Source organism: Pseudophryne corroboree, chromosome 7, assembly GCF_028390025.1.
Source record: "Pseudophryne corroboree isolate aPseCor3 chromosome 7, aPseCor3.hap2, whole genome shotgun sequence".
Lineage (NCBI taxonomy): Eukaryota > Metazoa > Chordata > Amphibia > Anura > Myobatrachidae > Pseudophryne > Pseudophryne corroboree.
Genome location: NC_086450.1, coordinates 515,493,404 through 515,517,559, shown reverse-complemented (window position 1 = coordinate 515,517,559; position 24,156 = coordinate 515,493,404). Strand labels below are relative to the sequence as shown.

The 24,156-nt window shown below is 47.2% G+C and overlaps 1 protein-coding gene across 2 annotated transcripts in view; it reads left to right on the top strand.

The window, feature by feature from the left end:
* The window catches only part of RNF40 (ring finger protein 40), a 271,003-nt gene that overhangs the window by 85,766 nt on the left and 161,081 nt on the right, over positions 1 to 24,156 (top strand). For both annotated transcript variants that reach the window (XM_063935490.1, XM_063935489.1), the window contains exon 3: positions 1,411 to 1,578. In XM_063935490.1, the coding sequence (XP_063791560.1) occupies positions 1,411 to 1,578 (168 nt within the window). The remainder of the gene's footprint in view (positions 1 to 1,410; positions 1,579 to 24,156) is intronic.

Here is a 24,156-nt window from a genome sequence, read left to right as displayed (position 1 = left end):
ATAGAGACACTGCCTGCTATGTGACATGGAGATCCCCATCCACAGGATGATAGAGACACTGCCTGCTATGTGACATGGAGATCTCCCTCCCTGCACAGGATGATAGAGACACTGCCTGCTATGTGACATGGAGATCTCCCTCCCTGCACAGGATGATAGAGACACTGCCTGCTATGTGACATGGAGATCTCCCTCCCTGCACAGGATGATAGAGACACTGCCTGCTATGTGACATGGAGATCCCCATCCACAGGATGATAGAGACACTGCCTGCTATGTGACATGGAGATCTCCCTCCCTGCACAGGATGATAGAGACACTGCCTGCTATGTGACATGGAGATCTCCCTCCCTGCACAGGATGATAGAGACACTGCCTGCTATGTGACATGGAGATCCCCATCCACAGGATGATAGAGACACTGCCTGCTATGTGACATGGAGATCTCCCTCCCTGCACAGGATGATAGAGACACTGCCTGCTATGTGACATGGAGATCCCCATCCACAGGATGATAGAGACACTGCCTGCTATGTGACATGGAGATCTCCCTCCCTGCACAGGATGATAGAGACACTGCCTGCTATGTGACATGGAGATCTCCCTCCCTGCACAGGGTGATAGAGACACTGCCTGCTATGTGACATGGAGATCTCCATCCACAGGGCAATAGAGACACTGCCTGCTCTGTGACATGGAGATCTCCCTCCCTGCACAGGATGATAGAGACACTGCCTGCTATGTGACATGGAGATCTCCCTCCCTGCACAGGATGATATAGACACTGCCTGCTATGTGACATGGAGATCTCCATCCACAGGATGATAGAGATACTGCCTGCTATGTGACATGGAGATCCCCATCCACAGGATGATAGAGACACTGCCTGCTATGTGACATGGAGATCCCCATCCACAGGATGATAGAGACACTGCCTGCTATGTGACATGGAGATCTCCATCCACAGGATGATAGAGATACTGCCTGCTATGTGACATTGAGATCTCCATCCACAGGATGATAGAGACACTGCCTGCTATGTGACATGGAGATCCCCATCCACAGGATGATAGAGACACTGCCTGCTATGTGACATGGAGATCCCCATCCACAGGATGATAGAGACACTGCCTGCTATGTGACAAGGAGATCTCCCTCCCTGCACAGGATGATAGAGACACTGCCTGCTATGTGACATGGAGATCTCCCTCCCTGCACAGGATGATAGAGACACTGCCTGCTATGTGACATGGAGATCCCCATCCACAGGATGATAGAGACACTGCCTGCTATGTGACATGGAGATCTCCCTCCCTGCACAGGGTGATAGAGACACTGCCTGCTATGTAACAAGGATATCTCCCTCCTTTATCACACATCTCACTTGATGTTGATTTTTTTTTTCTGCAGGAGGAAATGGATATGAAGGTCTTACAGTTTAAGAACAAGAAGCTGGCGGAGCGCTTGGAGCAGCGACAAGGATTTGAAGATGAGCTTAGAGAAAAGATAGAGAAATTAGAGAAACGGCAGGCCACAGACGATGCTACCCTTCTCATCGTTAATCGCTACTGGAGTCGGGTGAGTTGAAGTTACAGATGTCATATTGGCAAGGTTTAACCTGGGCTGTATGAGGCTTCATCTCGTCTTCGGGTTCCATAGGGCTTCACAGGGGAGACAATGGGGTGTAGGTGGTGGTATAGGACCAGGCACCAAACAGTTAAGCTTTCAGGTATCCCAAGATGTTCCGGTCTCACCCCCAAAACCCTGCCTCCAGGCTCAGACTCGTTAGTTTTAGTTTGGTGTCGGCAGGAGCCGGTTCACCGTTTAAACAGTTTGACTGCTTCTAAGTCCCAAACTTTTAATTTATGATTTATTTAATTTCTGTTTTTCCAACTTCTGAGCAGCAGTGCTTGGCTGTCCCGGAGAGGCCAGCGTTTCTGGTTGGACACTCGGCTATAGGTCTTACGTACGTTTCACATTTAGCTTTGTCAAGGCTTTGACAAATGTAAATGTGAAACGTACGTAGGAACTAAAGCAGAGTGTCCAACCTGTCCATGTGATAATTTAAATTTATAAACAATGCTAGATATACAATCATACAGTTATAAACCTACAATTGACGTATATTTCATATATAGATGCACATAAGATCAATTTTATATTAAGACTGTTTGTGGGCGTTGACATAATTATAAATGTTGAGAACAGAAGTTACTTAATTCTCAGTTGAACAGGCCGGTAGTGTGTGTGTATATGAGATGGGGGAACAGGCCGGTAGTGTGTGTGTGTGTGTGTGTAAGGTGGCGGAGCAGGCTGGTAGTGTGTGTGTATATGAGATGGGGGAACAGGCCGATAGTGTGTGTGTATATGAGATGGGGGAACAGGCCGGTAGTGTGTGTGTATATGAGATGGGGAGCAGGCTGGTAGTGTGTGTGTGTGTGTATATGGGATGGGAGAACAGGCTGGTAGTGTGTGTGTATATGAGATGGGGGAACAGGCCGGTAGTGTGTGTGTATATGAGATGCGGAGCAGGCTGGTAGTATCTGTGTATATGAGATGGGGGAACAGGCCGGTAGTGTGTGTGTATATGAGATGGGGAACAGGCCTGTAGTGTGTGTGTATATTAGATGAGGGAACAGGCCGGTAGTGTGTGTGTATATGAGATGGGGAACAGGCCGGTAGTGTGTGTGTATATGAGATGGGGGAACAGGCCGGTAGTGTGTGTGTATATGAGATGGGGGAACAGGCTGGTAGTGTGTGTATATGAGATGGGATGACAGGCCGGTAGTGTGTGTGTATGAGATGAGGGAACAGGCCGGTAGTGCGTGTGTGTATATGAGATGGGGAACAGGCCGGTAGTGTGTGTGTATATGAGATGGGAGAACAGGCCGGTAGTGTGTGTGTGTATATGAGATGGGGGAACAGGCTGGTAGTGTGTGTATATGAGATGGGGGAACAGGCCGGTAGTGTGTGTGTATATGGGATGTGGGAACAGGCCGGTAGTGTGTGTGTATATGAGATGGGGGAACAGGCCGGTAGTATGTGTGTATATGAGATGGGGGAACAGGCCGGTAGTGTGTGTGTATATGAGATGGGGGAACAGGCCGGTAGTGTGTGTGTATATGAGATGGGGGAACAGGCCGGTAGTATGTGTGTATATGAGATGGGGGAACAGGCCGGTAGTGTGTGTGTATATGGGATGTGGGAACAGGCCCGTAGTGTGTGTGTATATGAGATGGAGAACAGGCCGGTAGTGTGTGTGTGTATATGAGATGGGAGAACAGGCCGGTAGTGTGTGTTTATGAGATGGGAGAACAGGCCGGTAGTGTGTGTGTGTGTATATGAGATGGGGGAACAGGCCGGTAGTGTATGTGTATATGAGATGGGGGGAACAGGCCGGTAGTGTGTGTGTATATGAGATGGGGGAACAGGCCGGTAGTGTGTGTGTGTATATGAGATGGGGGAACAGGCTGGTAGTGTGTGTATATGAGATGGGGGAGCAGGCCGGTAGTGTGTGTGTATATGAGATGGGGAGCAGGCTGGTAGTGTGTGTATATGAGATGGGGGAACAGGCCGGTAGTGTGTGTGTGTAAGGTGGGGGAGCAGGCCGGTTGTGTGTGTGTATATGAGATGGGGGAACAGGCCGGTAGTGTGTGTGTATATGAGATGGGGGATGACAATGCTAAATTCCTTTGTCGTATAAACAACCCTTATGAAGCTAAGAACACTGTACGCTGTTTATTTAAGAAATACCGTAATGATACGCTATTTGCGTAACGATCGCTCAGCCGTAGGCGAGACGCTCAAGCGTCACGTTCGCTCACGGCCCAGTGATCACAGGACACGTTATTGGTTATGTCTAGGGGAAAGATTCGCTGTAACGTAGCATACGCTAGAGACCACGAGGAGGTCACCAGCGGTGCAGACGCTCACAACACTATACCTTGATATTAAACCTTATACCGATGAAACACACAGAATACCTTAATGTGAGTACAGGGTGTAAATGCAACCTTGTGTAACCTGACTACCTACAAAGCTGTTTGAGCGTCACCGACGCTCAAGTGAACACTTAACACTATAGTAAATACACTGATACTGGTTTAGGTTTCCAAGGCCTATTAACTGTATTATGTCTAATATACTTGTAAAAGGGGATAACAGTACATATGATACACTACAATATAACAGAGACTTCCTAACCACAGAACTAAACAATGAATACAAAAAGACAATACTACACTGACCTAAATGCAATACAATACAATACTACTATGAAGTATTTAAGAGAAAAGAGGAGAGAGAGAGATAGAGAGATAGAGAGAGAGAGAGAGAGAGAGAGAGAGAGAGAGAGAGAGAGAGAGAGAGATATTGGCTCGCAGAAAGACAATGATTATGGAGAGAACTTACGCACAAAGGGTATGATCGCCTGCGCCTCGATATCCAGCTCCCGATTATCAGCAGATAACCGTTGATGAGAGAGTGAGAGCTGGATGTGGTCGGCCTGCCTATTTATGCCCCACACACAATGCAATCTCCTGGTCCTACAATCCCATTGTCCATTGGCCGAAGGAATTCGGCCCTGTATCATAACAAAAGGTCATAGGGTGATTCATACAGGTGGGCTGTGACGATTTCCAACAGCTCAGGTGGGTGGGAAACTGGGTTTCCCGCCGCATACCTGAGTATGTGTAATTAATAGAAATGGACATAAACTTCTTATGTCCATAACTATTCGCACGAGCGATTAATACGCTCCAAACCAACACCGGAATATTGCTAATTAAATACTCTTCCGATGGGTACCAAACACTGCTGTATGATTCCTGTTAAACCCTTCGTACGATATAAGGAGGGACTCCTCAGCTCTGGGACATTGTACTTTAACCAAACTTACAGAATCTATCAAAGGGACCATGATCTATAAACTACATTAATTGTGAACATTTGTAACGAATGAGTCGCACGCTACGATCACATAAACTCTACCGTAAATGCGCATACTGCGCGTGCGAGTGCACGCTATTGCGAGTATGCGCTTCCACGGGAGAGCGTACGCACGCGCAGCACGGACCAGTGTGCGGTGCAAATATGGCAGTGTGCATTAAGACATTTTTCTGACTTTGACAGTCCACCCTTTGGCAGTCAATAATAACTGCCACAAAATATTTAAGGAGAAAAATGTAAGTCAGGGGTTAATTGATTTCCATGGTGGGGAAAGGAAGAAGAATGGAGTAGGTGTGAAGAGGGTATGACCTAGTGAGAAAGTAGAAGCATGTGTGTATGAGTCCATGTTTGGAGGGTCATGTATCATCGTGCCGTACGTGTGGTAAATCAAGCTTCGAGGTATTGCGAAGTATACATTTGAATTCCTTCTTATCCTGTGGTACAGGTCTGTGGATGGGCTGTCAAACTCTACCGAGCTCATTTCGGCTGTGGTTGTAACACAATGGGGATGCACATTTTAGTTGATGATACATGAATTGGGGGGGGTATGTGGTTGCTGCTATCTGTGCCTGTATTCCCTATCGACTATGTGTGTTATTACCTGAGGGTTGCAGAGATGAAGATAAAGAACACTTATGGAAAATGCAATGATATTCTATGTCAGGTTAATGTACGTTCGTCGATTGAGGTCTTGATTGGTGTCGGTTGATCGGAGTCTTCTTCTTTGTGCTTTTGCTCATAAATCGTGAGTAAAGCAAACAACGTCCATGGATTTACAAAAAATGTTGGGCTAGCGTGATTTTAAAGTTCCTAGGGAAACTGGGGTACCCATGGCATTGTCCATCAAAATCTTGTATATCAGGTCGTCTGCTCTTCTTCTTTCCATCTTTCCGTTGTCGGCCCCTTGGCTCATCAAATCCTTCGTCTACGTGGGTCTTTGTACCTCGGAGGAAAACATAGAAATGGGTGAAAGACGGACCGTATACTCATTACATCATTACGTCATGGTTTCTAGCATTGGGTCATAAATCAAATCCAGGTTAATTACAGTTTCCTCACTCCTCAAGCTCATCACTTTTGTACTTTGTTTGCACCTCATTAAAGCCTGCCCGCATCTAAATATCAATCCAATAGATATAACGACACCCAAAATACATAGGAGAAACTTTCCAACATCCATTATGACTCCTTGAGCCCAGTCTCCTAAACCGGAGAACCAATTTCGCGGGTTCAACCATGACACCCAACCAGTCAGCTCATTACCTACAGCAGCAAGGGTGAGATTGTGTTTTCGACGAAATTCCCACTTTAATTGCAGAATATCGTCCATCTTTTGGTCTATGACCTCTACCGGATCCTCGGTACTATTTGTGATATACGTGCAACACTTTATGCCGTACTGTGTTGCCAAGGTAACACAATATCCGCCTGTTACTGCTGTAAGATAATTAAGAACCATTCTATGCTGAACTAGTTCTGTTTTATAAGCTTGAAGTTCTCTTCCAGTGTATCTAAACGTGTCATCATACATTTCAGTGATATTATCTAACAAATTGGCGAGTGCGGAAATGTATCTATAATTCATCACTCCTCGAGCGGTACGAGTGAAATCTAACGCTACCAGAACCTGAATCCCGGTGGATTCATGGATAAGATCAGAGGCCGGATGCTCTAACCTTTCTGACAGTTGTCTTTTAACTCGGTGTTCGTAATGAGTGTGAGTATAAGGAGCTTGGGCACCACGGTGTATGTCCTTCATTTTGTCATGTGTAACAGTCATCACTTCAGGCAATACTTTTCCAATATAACACAATCCTTCAGAGTTTGGGGCAAGCCACTTGTACGCCTTTCTCCCACATATGAAATATGCATCATCGGGGAGAACATAGGGGACGGAGAAGGACATGACCATGTTACAAACCTTCCAGGTGAAATCTCCTGACCCTAATTCTTCCATCTGCCTAATGCACGTATCGGTTTGTACGATATGTGCACAGTATCCTGGTGATACCTCTCCAACTCTAGTAATCCTATTTCCTAAGGTATATCGATACCGGAAAGATTTTCCTCTACTGGCTATGTGGCGTACGAGCTCTGTATCTGTAGGCATTCTATCTGCTCTGTGTGAAAAGGTCATGGTAAGGTTGCTCCATGACACTTCCCAATTTCCCGGTTTTCTGGGATTGGAGATGTTAAAACATATGAGGGACCTATCCACATGGTATTGGTGGAGCTTCAAACTAGGAGGGCTGGAGATGTTAAACCTCCGGTCCACCGGTCTCCCACCACTTAGCTCAAGTACCTCCCCTAGCGTTAAAGGAAATGGTACTAGCCCTGATTTGCTGTGACCCTGAGGTACTTGAGAGCATACCCAACAATCTGTTTGGTTTAACACGTTACCCACTAAGGAGTGATAGTCGCTCAATGGATGCCGGTCTATATGGATATTAAAACTAGATTGGCATTTCTTTATGCATCCATCTTCAACCAGATTATCACAGAGCCTACAGATACAATTTTCTTCAGCTAACAATCCATCACAATTTCTTCTATCGGATCGTTTTCTGATACTCGCCTTTGCTTGTTGGTTTGGTTGATCTTGGAAAACTACGCCTCCATCATCATAATCGGAACCCATTCCAGAACCTCTTTCGACCTCTATGGTACTCTCGCCGGAACAGACTGCTCTGGTCAACATCATGGTTAACATCAAAATCCGGATCACAGTCTCTTGGGGCAAGTCCATCTTTGAGGAGGAAATAGAGAAGAATGAGAAGGGGGAAAAAGAAATTTTAAGGGAGAGGGGATGGGAAGTGAAGAAAACAATAAAAGGGAGAGGGGAGTCGACAGCTGCTTTCGGTCTTCAAGGCTCAGGTGCCGCCTCAGTCCTCCTGGAACAGACACTCTAGTGATACAACCTCTACCGTCTGTTCCTTATCACGGGACTTCTCTGGATCAGCAACCTTCTTGCAGTGGGATGAATGGACCCAAGTCTCTCTCTCAGCAACCTTCAATGCTGTGGTGCTAGTCAATAAGACCTGGTATGGTCCTTCCCATCTATCAATAAGACAACCTGAGCGTAGAAAATTTCGTATCATTACATAATCCCCAGGTTCAATGTCATGACAATTACTATCTGGTAAATCAGGAATCACCAACTTCAGATTATCATTTTGATTCCTCAACTGCTTACTCATATTAATTAAGTACTTTACAGTTACTTCATTGTTACATTTCAAATCATCCTGAGGGTTAATTATGACATGCGGTTGTCGACCAAACAGAATTTCAAAAGGAGACAGATTAAGAGGGGACCTGGGAGTGGTTCTGATGCTATACAAAACAATGGGTAAAGCTTCTGGCCACGTCAATCCTGTCTCTGCCATTACTTTACTCAATTTATTTTTAATAGTGCTGTTCACTCTTTCGACCTTCGCACTCGCCTGTGGACGGTACGGAGTGTGCAGCTTACTATCAATTCCCATCAACTTACACATTCCTTGAAAGACATCACCTGTAAAATGGGTACCCCTATCACTTTCAATGATTCTAGGGATACCATATCTACATACAAATTCCTGCACAATTTTCTTAGCTGTAAACATAGCGGTATTTGTAGCTGCTGGAAAAGCTTCAACCCAATTCGAGAAAACATCTATACAAACAAGTACATATTTCAAATTTCGACATGGGGGTAATTGAATGAAGTCAATTTGTATTACTTGGAAAGGGCCGCCGGCAGGTGGGATATGGGATGGTTCTGTTGGTATTGCTTTTCCAATATTCTTTCTCAGACAGGTAAGGCATGACATTGCTCTTTTACTCGCATGAGAGGAGAATCCTGGGGCGCACCAGTATGCTCTTACCAATTTGCACATCCCCTCCTTGCCTAGATGAGTCAGCCCGTGAGCTGCTTCAGCCAGACACGGAAGGTATGCCCTGGGGGCCACTGGTTTACCATGTCCATCCGTCCAGAGCCCTGAGGACTCCTGGCCATATCCCTTTGCCTTCCAGACTGCCTTCTCCTGAGTGGAACACAAATTCTGCATTTCACACAACTTTTGTGTGTTGATGGTATTAAATACCATCAGTTGTGTGGTGTCTGTCCGTATGGGGGTAGCAGCTGCAAGCTTTGCAGCTTCGTCTGCTCGGCTGTTACCAAGGGATACTGGGTCTTGACTATATGTATGTGCTTTACATTTGATAACAGCCACTCTGTCGGGTTCCTGTATCGCTGTTAGAAGCCTTTTTATGTGAGCTGCATGCGCTATCGGTGTACCAGCTGCCGTCATGAAATTTCTGAGACGCCATAGCGCTCCGAAATCATGGACTACCCCGAACGCGTATCTAGAATCGGTGTAGATATTGGCAGACTTACCCTTAGCCAATTCACATGCTCTGGTTAGGGCGACCAGTTCAGCAACCTGGGCTGAGTGAGGTGGGCCTAGCGGTTCCGCTTCTATGGTGTCTTGGTCATCTACGACTGCGTATCCAGTACACAAATCTCCCGAGTCTGACTGTCTGTGACAACTACCGTCCGTGTAGAACGTGAGTTCTGCATCTTCTAGTGGATTGTCACTGATGTCAGGCCTTGCGGAAAAATTTTGGGTCAAATATTCCATACAATCATGTGTATCTTCCTTTGCATTAAATCCTCCTTCCCCATCACTCTCACCTCCCACCCTTTGTGCCTGTCCAGGCACACCTGGGAGAAATGTTGCAGGGTTTAATGCGCTGCATCTCCTTATGGTGATGTTTACTGGGGCCATTAATGCCAATTCCCATCTCGTAAACCTTGCTGATGAGACATGTCTGGTTTGGGCAGAATTCAATAAGGCCGATACCGCATGTGGTGTATGGATTGTGAGGTTGTGGCCTAGCACGACATCTTCGCTTTTCGTCACTAGCAATGCTATCGCCGCAACGCTACGCAAGCATGTGGGGAGGGATCGCGCTACCGTGTCTAGCTGAGCGCTGTAGTATGCAATTGGCCTGCTGGCATCACCGTGTTTTTGTGTTAGTACACCTGCTGCGCACCCAGCACTTTCTGTTCCGTATAGTTCAAAGGGTTTCCCATAGTCTGGCATACCTAGTGCTGGTGCCTGCGTTAGGCACTGTTTGAGTCTCTCAAATGCTGTTTCGGATTCGTGTGTATGCGAAATCCGATCAGGTTTGTTTGAAGAGACCATTTCCTGCAAAGGTAGCGCCAATATGGAAAACCCTGGGATCCAATTACGGCAATACCCACACATTCCTAAAAACGTCCTGATCTGTTGCTGGGTTTGTGGCAGTGTCATGTCTCTAATGGCTTGGATTCTATCAGCGGTCAGGTGTCTCAGTCCTTGTGTTAGACAGTGTCCCAAGTATTTTACCTTAGCTTGGCATAATTGCAACTTGTCTTTGGAGACCTTGTGACCTGTGTCTGAAAGATGAAACAGGAGCTGTTTCGTATCCTTCAGGGATGCCTCCAATGAATCAGAACACAGTAGTAGATCATCCACGTACTGTATCAACACTGATCCACTTTCCGGTTGGAAAGACTGTAAACAATCATGCAAAGCCTGAGAAAATATACTTGGACTATCTATGAAACCTTGGGGTAACCGAGTCCACGTGTATTGGACTCCTCTGTATGTGAATGCAAACAAATATTGGCTGTCAGGGTGCAGAGGTACCGAAAAGAAAGCGGAGCAGAGGTCAATAACAGTGAAAAATTTGGCAGTGGGAGGAATTTGCATTAGGATGACAGCTGGATTAGGCACTACGGGGAACTGACTCTCAACTATTTTGTTAATCCCCCTTAGATCCTGCACTAGCCTGTAACCCCTCCCCCCACTCTTTTTAACAGGGAAGATGGGACTATTTGCTGTGCTGGACGTTCTTACTAGAATGCCCTGTTGTAGCAAGCGCTCTATTACCGGGAAAACTCCTAACTCCACCTCTGGCTTCAGAGGATACTGTGGGATTTTTGGAGCTATCCTACCATCTTTTACTTGTACTACTACTGGAGCTACATTTGCCATTAATCCAGTGTCCTGTCCATCTTTTGTCCAAAGCGACTCTGGTATCTGAGATGTCATCTCTTCTACTTGGGATGGATTCCTATTTGTCATAATGGAATGTGACATTAATTTTGATGGGGAGTCTAACATGTCTCGTACTTCCTGAGCGTGATTCTCAGGGATGTCCAAGAATACACCTTCAGGAGTACAATAAATGACGCAACCCATTTTACATAGTAAGTCTCTTCCCAGGAGATTGGTTGGTGCAGATGCAGCCAGCAAAAAGGAATGCTTGGTATGCAAAGGCCCTATTGTAATCTCGGCTGGTTTGCTAACAGGGTAGTGCTGGACTACTCCTGTTACTCCCATGGCTGGAATTGTCCTACCAGTGGTTCTCATGCCCACTGTCGAATTTATCACTGACTTGGCCGCCCCTGTGTCTACAAGAAAGTTTAAAGTTTTACCAGCTACATTGATTGCAATCTCTGGTTCGCTTCCAAGACTGGCAATCAATTTAACTGGTTGCAGATTACAGGTATGGCCACACCCCTATTGGGTATGCTGACCTCCCTGAATCCCGCTGGCAGCAACTACTTGTGAGGGAGTTAGTTGGGAACTACCAGAGGCATGCCAATCTCTGTTTGGGGGATATCTTTTTGTTTCCCCTGTATGTGGCTCAAAACTCCGCCTCTGTGGACCCTGCTCCCAATGTCGTGTGTTGTGTTGTTGTCTAGGGGGTTGAAAAGATCTTTGTACATTTCTTACTCTACAGTCTCGTGCAAAGTGTCCTGGTTTGTTACAAGAAAAACATGTTATTACACTTGCCTTACCCACAGGATTCGGTGGTACATACGCAGGCTGCCTTGTGGTCAGCGCCTGTATACTTACGGACATCAACTTATCACTTTGCGACTCCCTGTGCCTAGTGATATTTCTGTCGTGATCAATAGCAGCCTCTCTCAAGGTGGACACTGACAGACCTCGCCAACATGGCTGCGTGGTCTGTACCCTAGCTTTTAATGTTTCTTTCAAACCATCCATCAGTACAGATACTGCTACTTCTCGATGGTTTGGGTTGGTCTTAATGTCTTCTATACCAGTGTACTTTGCCATTTCTAATAGTGCCCGGTGAAAATATTCTGTTGCCGTTTCGGACTCCTTTTGCTTAATGGAAAATATTTTATTCCATTTAACAACGGCAGGGAAATACTCTTTTAGCTGTAAATTTATCCTTTTTACATTATCCTTGTTGTACACGTCTGTAAGCGGTACATCTTTATCCAATGCACAATCAGCTAAAAACTGAGTTGCATCAACATTGGAAGGTAAACAAGCTCTTAGCAGTATCTGCCAATCCTTGTTGTTGGGTTCTACCGTGTTACCTAAATCCCTGATGTATTTTTGGCTAGCAACTAAATCCTTCCTGGGGTCAGGAAATTCGGACACTATTGTTCTTAATTCCATTCTGGAAAATGGAGTGTACATGGCAATGTTCCTTATGGGAGTGGCTCCAGACACATCTGTTTTTCCATTGGGAACTGCTATTACCCTTACAGGAGCAATTCTAACAGCCTCTTCCTGTGTAGATTCTACAGCTTGTTGTGGTACAATTGTTTCAGTGTAGTGCATGGTGCCGTACTTACCCGTTGACACGACCTCACCTATCCCTCCGCTAGGGGCTTTCACTAATCTCGTGGGTGTCGCTGTGCCTACTGTGGTCTCTGCTATGGTGGCTGCAAGAGAGAGAGCTGAAATTGTTGCTGAATCGTCTTCTTGATCACACTCCTGAGGAAGGTTCAAAACAGGGTACATCTTGCACGGGTTAATACTTGCATGAGTTATTTGGTTAACATCATTAACATTTACAGTGTTACTAAGAGTTTGTGTTTTACAACCCAGTGCGTTTCTCTCCGCAATCAACTTCTCTCCTGCAATGTATGGTGGAGGAGGAGCTGTGGCAATCAACTTCCTGACTGCCCCAGATCCCGCCGCCAGAGCCAAACCTCTCTGTATCTCACCTTCCTGGTGCCATAACTGTAAATAATCATGATGCTGAATTCGTCTCTTTGCTGATTTTACGAGACATATCCTCCTCCTTAAATTTTGTAACACCTCTGGACTGAAGCTACCTATTCTTGGGAACTTGTCCCTGTCTTGTACAGTCATTCTCTCCCATTCATCACATAAAGATTCGGTGTGAATTCCATATTTTTCACACATTACATATCGTGCCGACCCAACTGGTCGGTTCACAGAATCAACCTGAACCAGGGTTGATCGCCCCCTACCTGAGCAACTGGCCCCCATAGTCTGCAGGTGTTGCTTAGTCCTCCTTGGATCTCTGTATCAAGGTTTTCAGCAAGCCTTTTCAGACAACCAAATTACTCCACAGTAGGCCGGCGGTGGCGGTTTACCGAGTACCCCACTCACTCGCCCACCTCGACCAATACGACCTGATCACACCGACGTGGTGCTGGCGTACTCGATACAGGGCCCCTATGGAACCTTCAGTTTACTGGAACATATGAGGGTTACCCGCAGGACACTTACTCTTTCCAGTAAAGGTGGGGTTGTTAGATAGTTCCTGAGTGACCAGCGAACTTCCCTTCCAAAAATAAAAAATTACACAAATCACGTCAGAATGTACAAATAGCGTTTGTGACCACTTTACTCTAATGGTATTAGGTCAGATTACTAACTACTGCACACAATTACGTGCGGTCCAATCGTTCAGTACACGAGCACTACTTGTCATGTACTGAAAGACCAATGGAATCGATGTTTCCGGCCGCGATTCCTTCAGCAAGAGCTTATGGCCTATATGGGTTCTGCACCAACACCCCAGGCGTTGTGCCACTGGACTTTTATAGCGGACCTTTTACCTTACGACCTCCTGGTCTTGTTCCTTATGACCTCCTGGTCTTGTTCCTTATGACCTCCTGGTCTTGTTACCTTATGGTCCGCTATACTCTAATGCTCAAATATTATTTAACCAGGGATGCCTCCCTGGCCACCGTATATGTCACTTACACGTATGTCCCTTGACGAGTACCCGGCTTTCCTTTTGGTTCCACCTTAAAGTTATATAAACTTTTGTATACAAAACACACTCACTCAACACATGTACACTTTGTTTCTATGTCTATTTCTGCGCAGAAATTGTCTTCAGGCCAAGAGTGTTACCAATTAGGAGCAGGATCTGTTAAACTAAATTTCAGATTTTCCAAAAATAGATTTGCGTTATTTACCGCGTCGCGTTATCTACCGCTGTGCGTTACTTATCGCTTTTGCGCTAATTATCGCTTTGCGCTAATTCAACTTTTCGTGACTTGGGCTACGTGGGCGTAACCAGACGCTCCGTTGCGTAATGTACGCTGCGTGCGTCTACCTTTTGGATTGCGTACGCTAGTCTTTGTTAGCGACACGTGTACGTAATGCAAAGGATCCACCGTAACACAATATATATACTTTTATCAATGTAAATGATCCCTGATCATCTACCGCAATCCACACTGCCTTGTATCTCAGACAAACCGTGTGTTTGTTCTATACTTTAACTATTACCTCTACTATTAAATAACAGCAAATCTCTTTTTAGCACTTTCTATCAACTAAAAAAATTGGCAAACAGGAATAGTGATATACGAAATTTGAAAAAGAAATGCAGATATATGTATGCGTACGCAAGACAAAAGAAAAATAAACAGTTTTAAAAGACACATGCGTTTTGTTCTTACTTCCGGTTACCGGATTCCTTCAGCACTCTTTACCTAAGCGAAGCAGACGCTTATCCCGTCAGCAACTGCGAGACAACCTCCCACCCTTTGCTGGGGGATAATGTCTGCTGATCTACCTAGTGCAGATGTGAAAAGGACCGGACGAGCCCGCAATTGACAATGCTAAATTCCTTTGTCGTATAAACAACCCTTATGAAGCTAAGAACACTGTACGCTGTTTATTTAAGAAATACCGTAATGATACGCTATTTGCGTAACGATCGCTCAGCCGTAGGCGAGACGCTCAAGCGTCACGTTCGCTCACGGCCCAGTGATCACAGGACACGTTATTGGTTATGTCTAGGGGAAAGATTCGCTGTAACGTAGCATACGCTAGAGACCACGAGGAGGTCACCAGCGGTGCAGACGCTCACAACACTATACCTTGATATTAAACCTTATACCGATGAAACACACAGAATACCTTAATGTGAGTACAGGGTGTAAATGCAACCTTGTGTAACCTGACTACCTACAAAGCTGTTTGAGCGTCACCGACGCTCAAGTGAACACTTAACACTATAGTAAATACACTGATACTGGTTTAGGTTTCCAAGGCCTATTAACTGTATTATGTCTAATATACTTGTAAAAGGGGATAACAGTACATATGATACACTACAATATAACAGAGACTTCCTAACCACAGAACTAAACAATGAATACAAAAAGACAATACTACACTGACCTAAATGCAATACAATACAATACTACTATGAAGTATTTAAGAGAAAAGAGGAGAGAGAGAGATAGAGAGAGAGAGAGAGAGAGAGAGAGAGAGAGATATTGGCTCGCAGAAAGACAATGATTATGGAGAGAACTTACGCACAAAGGGTATGATCGCCTGCGCCTCGATATCCAGCTCCCGATTATCAGCAGATAACCGTTGATGAGAGAGTGAGAGCTGGATGTGGTCGGCCTGCCTATTTATGCCCCACACACAATGCAATCTCCTGGTCCTACAATCCCATTGTCCATTGGCCGAAGGAATTCGGCCCTGTATCATAACAAAAGGTCATAGGGTGATTCATACAGGTGGGCTGTGACGATTTCCAACAGCTCAGGTGGGTGGGAAACTGGGTTTCCCGCCGCATACCTGAGTATGTGTAATTAATAGAAATGGACATAAACTTCTTATGTCCATAACTATTCGCACGAGCGATTAATACGCTCCAAACCAACACCGGAATATTGCTAATTAAATACTCTTCCGATGGGTACCAAACACTGCTGTATGATTCCTGTTAAACCCTTCGTACGATATAAGGAGGGACTCCTCAGCTCTGGGACATTGTACTTTAACCAAACTTACAGAATCTATCAAAGGGACCATGATCTATAAACTACATTAATTGTGAACATTTGTAACGAATGAGTCGCACGCTACGATCACATAAACTCTACCGTAAATGCGCATACTGCGCGTGCGAGTGCACGCTATTGCGAGTATGCGCTTCCACGGGAGAGCGTACGCACGCGCAGCACGGACCAGTGTGCGGTGCAAATATGGCAGTGTGCATTAAGACATTTTTCTGACTTTGACAGGGAACAGGCCGGTAGTGTGTGTGTATATGAGATGGGGAACAGGCCTGTAGTGTGTGTGTATATGAGATGGGGGGAACAGGCCGGTAGTGTGTGTGTATATGAGATAGGAGAACAGGCCGGTAGTGTGTGTGTATATGAGATGGGGAACAGGCCGGTAGTGTGTGTGTATATGAGTTGGGGGAACAGGCCGGTAGTGTGTGTGTATATGAGATGAGGGAACAGGCCGGTAGTGTGTGTGTGTGTATATGAGATGAGGGAACAGGCCGGTAGTGTGTGTATATGAGATGGGGAACAGGCCTGTAGTGTGTGTGTATATGAGATGGGGAACAGGCCGGTAGTGTGTGTGTATATTAGATGAGGGAACAGGCCGGTAGTGTGTATGTGTGTGTGTGTGTATATGAGATGGGGGAACAGACCGGTAGTGTGTGTGTATATGAGATGGGGAACAGGCCTGTAGTGTGTGTGTATATGAGATGGGGAACAGGCCGGTAGTGTGTGTGTATATGAGATGGGGAACAGGCCGGTAGTGTGTGTGTATGTGAGATGGGGGAACAGGCCGGTAGTGTGTGTGTATATGAGATGGGGGAACAGGCCGGTAGTGTGTGTGTATATGAGATGAGGGAACAGGCCGGTAGTGTGTGTGTATATGAGATGGGGGAACAGGCCGGTAGTGTGTGTGTATATGAGATGGGAGAACAGGCCGGTAGTATGTGTGTGTGTGTATGAGATGGGGGAACAGGCCGGTAGTGTGTGTGTATATGAGATGGGAGAACAGGCCGGTAGTGTGTGTGTATATGAGATGGGGGAACAGGCCGGTAGTGTGTGTATATGAGATGGGGGAGCAGGCCGGTAGTGTGTGTGTGTATATGAGATGGGGGAACAGGCTGGTAGTGTGTGTATATGAGATGGGGGAACAGGCCAGTAGTGTGTGTGTATATGAGATGAGGGAACAGGCCGGTAGTGTGTGTGTATATGGGATGTGGGAACAGGCCCGTAGTGTGTGTGTATATGAGATGGGGAACAGGCTGGTAGTGTGTGTGTATATGAGATGGGGGAACAGGCCGGTAGTGTGTGTGTGTTGAGATGGGAGAACAGGCTGGTAGTGTGTGTGTATATGAGATGGTGAACAGGCCGGTAGTGTGTGTATACGAGATGGAGAACAGGCCGGTAGTGTGTGTGTATATGAGATGGAGAACGGGCCGGTAGTGTGTGTGTGTATATGAGATGGGAGAACAGGCCGGTAGTGTGTGTTTATGAGATGGGAAAACAGGCCGGTAGTGTGTGTGTGTGTGTGTGTGTGTGTGTGTGTGTGTGTGTGTATGAGATGGGGGAACAGGCCGGTAGTGTGTGTGTATATGAGATGGGGGAACAGGCCGGTAGTGTGTATATGAGATGGGGGAACAGGCCGGTAGTGTGTGTGTGTATATGAGATGGGGGAACAGGCTGGTAGTGTGTGTATATGAGATGGGGGAACAGGCCGGTAGAGTGTGTGTGTAAGGTGGGGGAGCAGGCCGGTAGTGTGTGTGTATATGAGATGGGGGGAACAGGCCGGTAGTGTGTGTGTATATGAGATGGGGGAACAGGCCGGTAGTGTGTGTGTATATGAGATGGGGAACAGGCCGGTAGTGTGTGTGTATATTAGATGAGGGAACAGGCCGGTAGTATGTGTGTATATGAGATGTGGAACAGGCCGATAGTGTGTGTGTATGTGAGATGGGGGAACAGGCCAGTAGTGTGTGTGTATATGAGATGGGGGGAACAGGCCGGTAGTGTGTGTGTATATGAGATGGGAGAACAGGCCGGTAGTATGTGTGTGTGTGTATGAGATGGGGGAACAGGCCGGTAGTGTGTGTGTATATGAGATGGGAGAACAGGCCGGTAGTGTGTGTGTATATGAGATGGGGGAACAGGCCGGTAGTGTGTGTATATGAGATGGGGGAGCAGGCCGGTAGTGTGTGTGTGTATATGAGATATGGGAACAGGCTGGTAGTGTGTGTATATGAGATGGGGGAACAGGCCAGTAGTGTGTGTGTATATGAGATGAGGGAACAGGCCGGTAGTGTGTGTGTATATGGGATGTGGGAACAGGCCCGTAGTGTGTGTGTATATGAGATGGGGAACAGGCTGGTAGTGTGTGTGTATATGAGATGGGGGAACAGGCCGGTAGTGTGTGTGTGTTGAGATGGGAGAACAGGCTGGTAGTGTGTGTGTATATGAGATGGGGGAACAGGCCGGTAGTGTGTGTGTATATGAGATGGGAGAACAGGCCGGTAGTGTGTGTGTGTATATGAGATGGGGGAACAGGCCGGTAGTGTGTGTGTATATGAGATGGGAGAACAGGCCGGTAGTGTGTGTGTATATGAGATGGGGGAACAGGCCGGTAGTGTGTGTATATGAGATGGGGGAGCAGGCCGGTAGTGTGTGTGTATATGAGATGGGGGAACAGGCCTGTAGTGTGTGTGTATATGAGATGGGTTAACAGGCAGGTAGTGTGTGTGTATATGAGATGGGGGAACAGGCTGGTAGTGTGTGTATATGAGATGGGGAACAGGCCGGTAGTGTGTGTGTGTATGGGATGTGGGAACGGGCCCGTAGTGTGTGTGTATATGAGATGGGGAACAGGCTGGTAGTGTGTGTGTGTATATGAGATGGGGGAACAGGCCGGTAGTGTGTGTGTATATGAGATGGGAGAACAGGCCGGTAGTGTGTGTATACGAGATGGAAAACAGGCCGGTAGTGTGTGTGTATATGAGATGGGGGAACAGGCTGGTAGTGTGTGTATATGAGATGGGAGAACAGGCCGGTAGTGTGTGTGTATATGAGATGAGGGAACAGGCCGGTAGTGTGTGTGTATATGAGATGGGAGAACAGGCTGGTACTGTGTGTGTATATGAGATGAGGGAACAGGCCGGTAGTGTGTGTATACGAGATGGAGAACAGGCCGGTAGTGTGTGTGTATATGAGATGGGAGAACAGGCTGGTAGTGTGTGTATATGAGATGGGGGAAGAGGCCGGTAGTGTGTGTGTATATGAGATGGGGGAACAGGCCGGTAGTGTGTGTATACGAGATGGAGAACAGGCCGGTAGTGTGTGTGTATATGAGATGGGGAACAGGCTGGTAGTGTGTGTATATGAGATGGGGGAACAGGCCGGTAGTGTGTGTGTATATGAGATGGGGGAACAGGCCGGTAGTGTGTGTATATGAGATGGGAGAACAGGCTGGTAGTGTGTGTATATGGGATGTGGGAACAGGCCGGTAGTGTGTGTGTATATGAGATGTGGGAACAGGCCGGTAGTGTGTGTGTATATGAGATGGGGGAACAGGCCGGTAGTGTGTGTGTATATGAGATGGGGGAACAGGCCGGTAGTGTGTGTGTATATGAGATGGGGGAACAGGCCGGTAGTGTGTGTGTATATGAGATGGGGGAACAGGCCTGCAGTGTGTGTGTATATGAGATGGGGAACAGGCTGGTAGTGTGTGTATATTAGATGGGGAACAGGCCGGTAGTGTGTGTGTATATGAGATGGGGGAACAGGCCGGTAGTGTGTGTGTGTGTATATGAGATGGGGGAACAGGCTGGTAGTGTGTGTGTATATGAGATGGGGGAACAGGCCGGTAGTGTGTGTGTATATGAGATGGGGGAACAGGCCTGTAGTGTGTGTGTATATGAGATGGGGGAACAGGCTGGTAGTGTGTATGTGTATATGAGATGGGGGAACAGGCCGGTAGTGTGTGTGTATATGAGATGAGGGAACAGGCCGGTAGTGTGTGTGTATATGGGATGTGGTAACAGGCCCGTAGTGTGTGTGTATATGAGATGGGGAACAGGCTGGTAGTGTGTGTGTGTGTATATGAGATGGAAGAACAGGCCGGTAGTGTGTGTGTATATGAGATGGGGAACAGGCTGGTAGTGTGTGTGTGTATATGAGATGGCGGAACCTGCCGGTAGTGTGTGTGTATATGAGATGGGAGAACAGGCCGGTAGTGTGTGTATACGAGATGGAGAACAGGCCGGTAGTGTGTGTGTATATGAGATGGGAGAACAGGCTGGTAGTGTGTGTATATGAGATGGGGGAACAGGCCGGTAGTGTGTGTGTATATGAGATGGGGGAACAGGCCGGTAGTGTGTGTATACGAGATGGAGAACAGGCCGGTAGTGTGTGTGTATATGAGATGGGGAACAGGCTGGTAGTGTGTGTATATGAGATGGGGGAACAGGCCGGTAGTGTGTGTGTATATGAGATGGGGGAACAGGCCGGTAGTGTGTGTATATGAGATGGGAGAACAGGCTGGTAGTGTGTGTATATGGGATGTGGGAACAGGCCGGTAGTGTGTGTGTATATGAGATGTGGGAACAGGCCGGTAGTGTGTGTGTATATGAGATGGGGGAACAGGCCGGTAGTGTGTGTGTATATGAGATGGGGGAACAGGCCGGTAGTGTGTGTGTATATGAGATGGGGGAACAGGCCGGTAGTGTGTGTGTATATGAGATGGGGGAACAGGCCTGCAGTGTGTGTGTATATGAGATGGGGAACAGGCTGGTAGTGTGTGTATATTAGATGGGGAACAGGCCGGTAGTGTGTGTGTATATGAGATGGGGGAACAGGCCGGTAGTGTGTGTGTGTGTATATGAGATGGGGGAACAGGCTGGTAGTGTGTGTGTATATGAGATGGGGGAACAGGCCGGTAGTGTGTGTGTATATGAGATGGGGGAACAGGCCTGTAGTGTGTGTGTATATGAGATGGGGGAACAGGCTGGTAGTGTGTGTGTATATGAGATGGGGGAACAGGCCGGTAGTGTGTGTGTATATGAGATGAGGGAACAGGCCGGTAGTGTGTGTGTATATGGGATGTGGTAACAGGCCCGTAGTGTGTGTGTATATGAGATGGGGAACAGGCTGGTAGTGTGTGTGTGTGTATATGAGATGGAAGAACAGGCCGGTAGTGTGTGTGTATATGAGATGGGGAACAGGCTGGTAGTGTGTGTGTGTATATGAGATGGCGGAACCTCTCGGTAGTGTGTGTGTATATGAGATGGGAGAACAGGCCGGTAGTGTGTGTGTATATGAGATGGGGGGAACAGGCCGGTAGTGTGTGTGTATATGAGATGGGAGAACAGGCCGGTAGTGTGTGTGTATATGAGATGGGGAACAGGCTGGTAGTGTGTGTGTGTGTATATGAGATGGCGGAACCGGCCGGTAGTGTGTGTGTATATGAGATGAGGGAACAGGCCGGTAGTGTGTGTGTATATGAGATGGGAGAACAGGCCGGTAGTGTGTGTGTATATGAGATGAGGGAACAGGCTGGTAGTGTGTGTGTATATGAGATGGGGAACAGGCTGGTAGTGTGTGAGTATATGAGATGAGGGAACAGGCCGGTAGTGTGTGTGTATATAAGATGGGGAACAGGCTGGTAGTGTGTGAGTATATGAGATGAGGGAACAGGCCGGTTGTGTGTGTGTATATGAGATGGGGAACAGGCCGGTAGTGTGTGTGTATATGAGATGGGGGAACAGGCCGGTAGTGTGTGTGTATATGAGATGGGGAGCAGGCCGGTTGTGTGTGTGTATATGAGATGAGAGAACAGGCCAGTAATGTGTGTGTATATGAGATGGGGGAACAGGCTGGTAGTGTGTGTGTGTGTGTGTGTATATGAGATGGCGGAACCGGCCGGTAGTGTGTGTGTATATGAGATGGGGAACAGGCCGGTAGTGTGTGTGTATATGAGATGGGAGAACAGGCCGGTAGTGTGTGTGTGTATATGAGATGGGGGAACAGGCCGGTAGTGTGTGTGTATATGAGATGGGGAACAGGCCGGTAGTGTGTGTATATGAGATGGGGAGCAGGCTGGTAGTATGTGTGTATATGAGATGGGGGAACAGGCCGGTAGTGTGTGTATATGAGATGGGGAGCAGGCCGGTAGTGTGTGTGTATATGGGATGTGGGAACAGGCCGGTAGTGTGTGTGTATATGAGATGGGGGAACAGGCCGGTAGTGTGTGTGTATATGGGATGTGGGAACAGGCCGGTAGTGTGTGTGTATATGAGATGGGGGAACAGGCCGGTAGTGTGTGTGTATATGAGATGGAAGAACAGGCCGGTAGTGTGTGTGTATATGAGATGGGGAACAGGCCGGTAGTGTGTATATATGAGATGGGAGAACAGGCCGGTAGTGTGTGTATATGAGATGGGGGAACAGGCTGGTAGTGTGTGTGTATATGGGATGTGGGAACAGGCCGGTAGTGTGTGTGTATATGAGATGAGGGAACAGGCCGGTAGTGTGTGTGTGTATATGGGATGGGGGAACAGGCCGGTAGTGTGTGTGTATAAGAAATGGAGAACAGGCCGGTAGTGTGTGTATATGAGATGGGGGAACAGGCCGGTAGTGTGTGTGTATATGAGATGGGAGAACAGGCCGGTAGTGTGTGTATATGAGATGGGGAACAGGCTGGTAGTGTGTGTGTATATGAGATGGGGAACAGGCCGCTAGTGTGTGTGTATATGAGATGGGGAAACAGGATGGTAGTGTGTGTATATGAGATGGGGGAACAGGCCGGTAGTGTGTGTGTATATGAGATGGGGGAACAGGCCTGTAGTGTGTGTGTATATGAGATGGGGAACAGGCTGGAAGTGTGTGTATATGAGATGGGGGAACAGGCCGGTAGTGTGTGTGTATATGAGATGAGGGAACAGGCCGGTAGTGTGTGTGTATATGAGATGGGGGAACAGGCCTGTAGTGTGTGTGTATATGAGATGGGGAACAGGCCGGTAGTGTGTGTGTATATGAGATGGGGGAACAGGCCCGTAGTGTGTGTGTATATGAGATGGGAGAACAGGCTGGTAGTGTGTGTGTATATGAGATGGGGAACAGGCCGGTAGTGTGTGTATACGAGATGGAGAACAGGCCGGTAGTGTGTGTGTATATGAGATGGGGGAACAGGCTGGTAGTGTGTGTATATGAGATGGGGGAACAGGCCGGTAGTGTGTGTGTATATGAGATGAGGGAACAGGCCGGTAGTGTGTGTGTATATGGGATGTGGTAACAGGCCCGTAGTGTGTGTGTATATGAGATGGGGAACAGGCCGGTAGTGTGTGTGTATATGAGATGGGGAACAGGCTGATAGTGTGTGTGTGTATATGAGATGGCGGAACCGGCCGGTAGTGTGTGTGTATATGAGATGGGAGAACAGGCCGGTAGTGTGTGTGTGTATATGAGATGGGAGAACAGGCCGGTAGTGTGTGTGTGTATATGAGATGGGAGAACAGGCCGGTAGTGTGTGTGTATATGAGATGGGAGAACAGGCTGGTAGTGTGTGTGTATATGAGATGGCGGAACCGGCCGGTAGTGTGTGTGTTTATGAGATGGGGAACCGGCCGGTAGTGTGTGTGTATATGAGATGGGGAACAGGCCGGTAGTGTGTGTATATGAGATGGGGAGCAGGCTGGTAGTGTGTGTGTATATGAGATGGGGGAACAGGCCGGTAGTGTGTGTATATGAGATGGGGAACAGGCCGGTAGTGTGTGTATATGGGATGTGGGAACAGGCCGGTAGTGTGTGTATATGAGATGGGGAGCAGGCTGGTAGTGTGTGTGTATATGGGATGTGGGAACAGGCCGGTAGTGTGTGTGTATATGAGATGGGGGAACAGGCCGGTAGTGTGTGTGTATATGGGATGTGGGAACAGGCCGGTAGTGTGTGTGTATATGAGATGAGGAAACAGGCTGGTAGTGTGTGTGTATATGAGATGGGAGAACAGGCTGGTAGTGTGTGTGTGTATATGAGATGGGGGAACAGGCCGGTAGTGTGTGTATATGAGATGGGGGAACAGGCCGGTAGTGTGTGTGTATATGAGATGGGAGAACAGGCTGGTAGTGTGTGTGTGTATA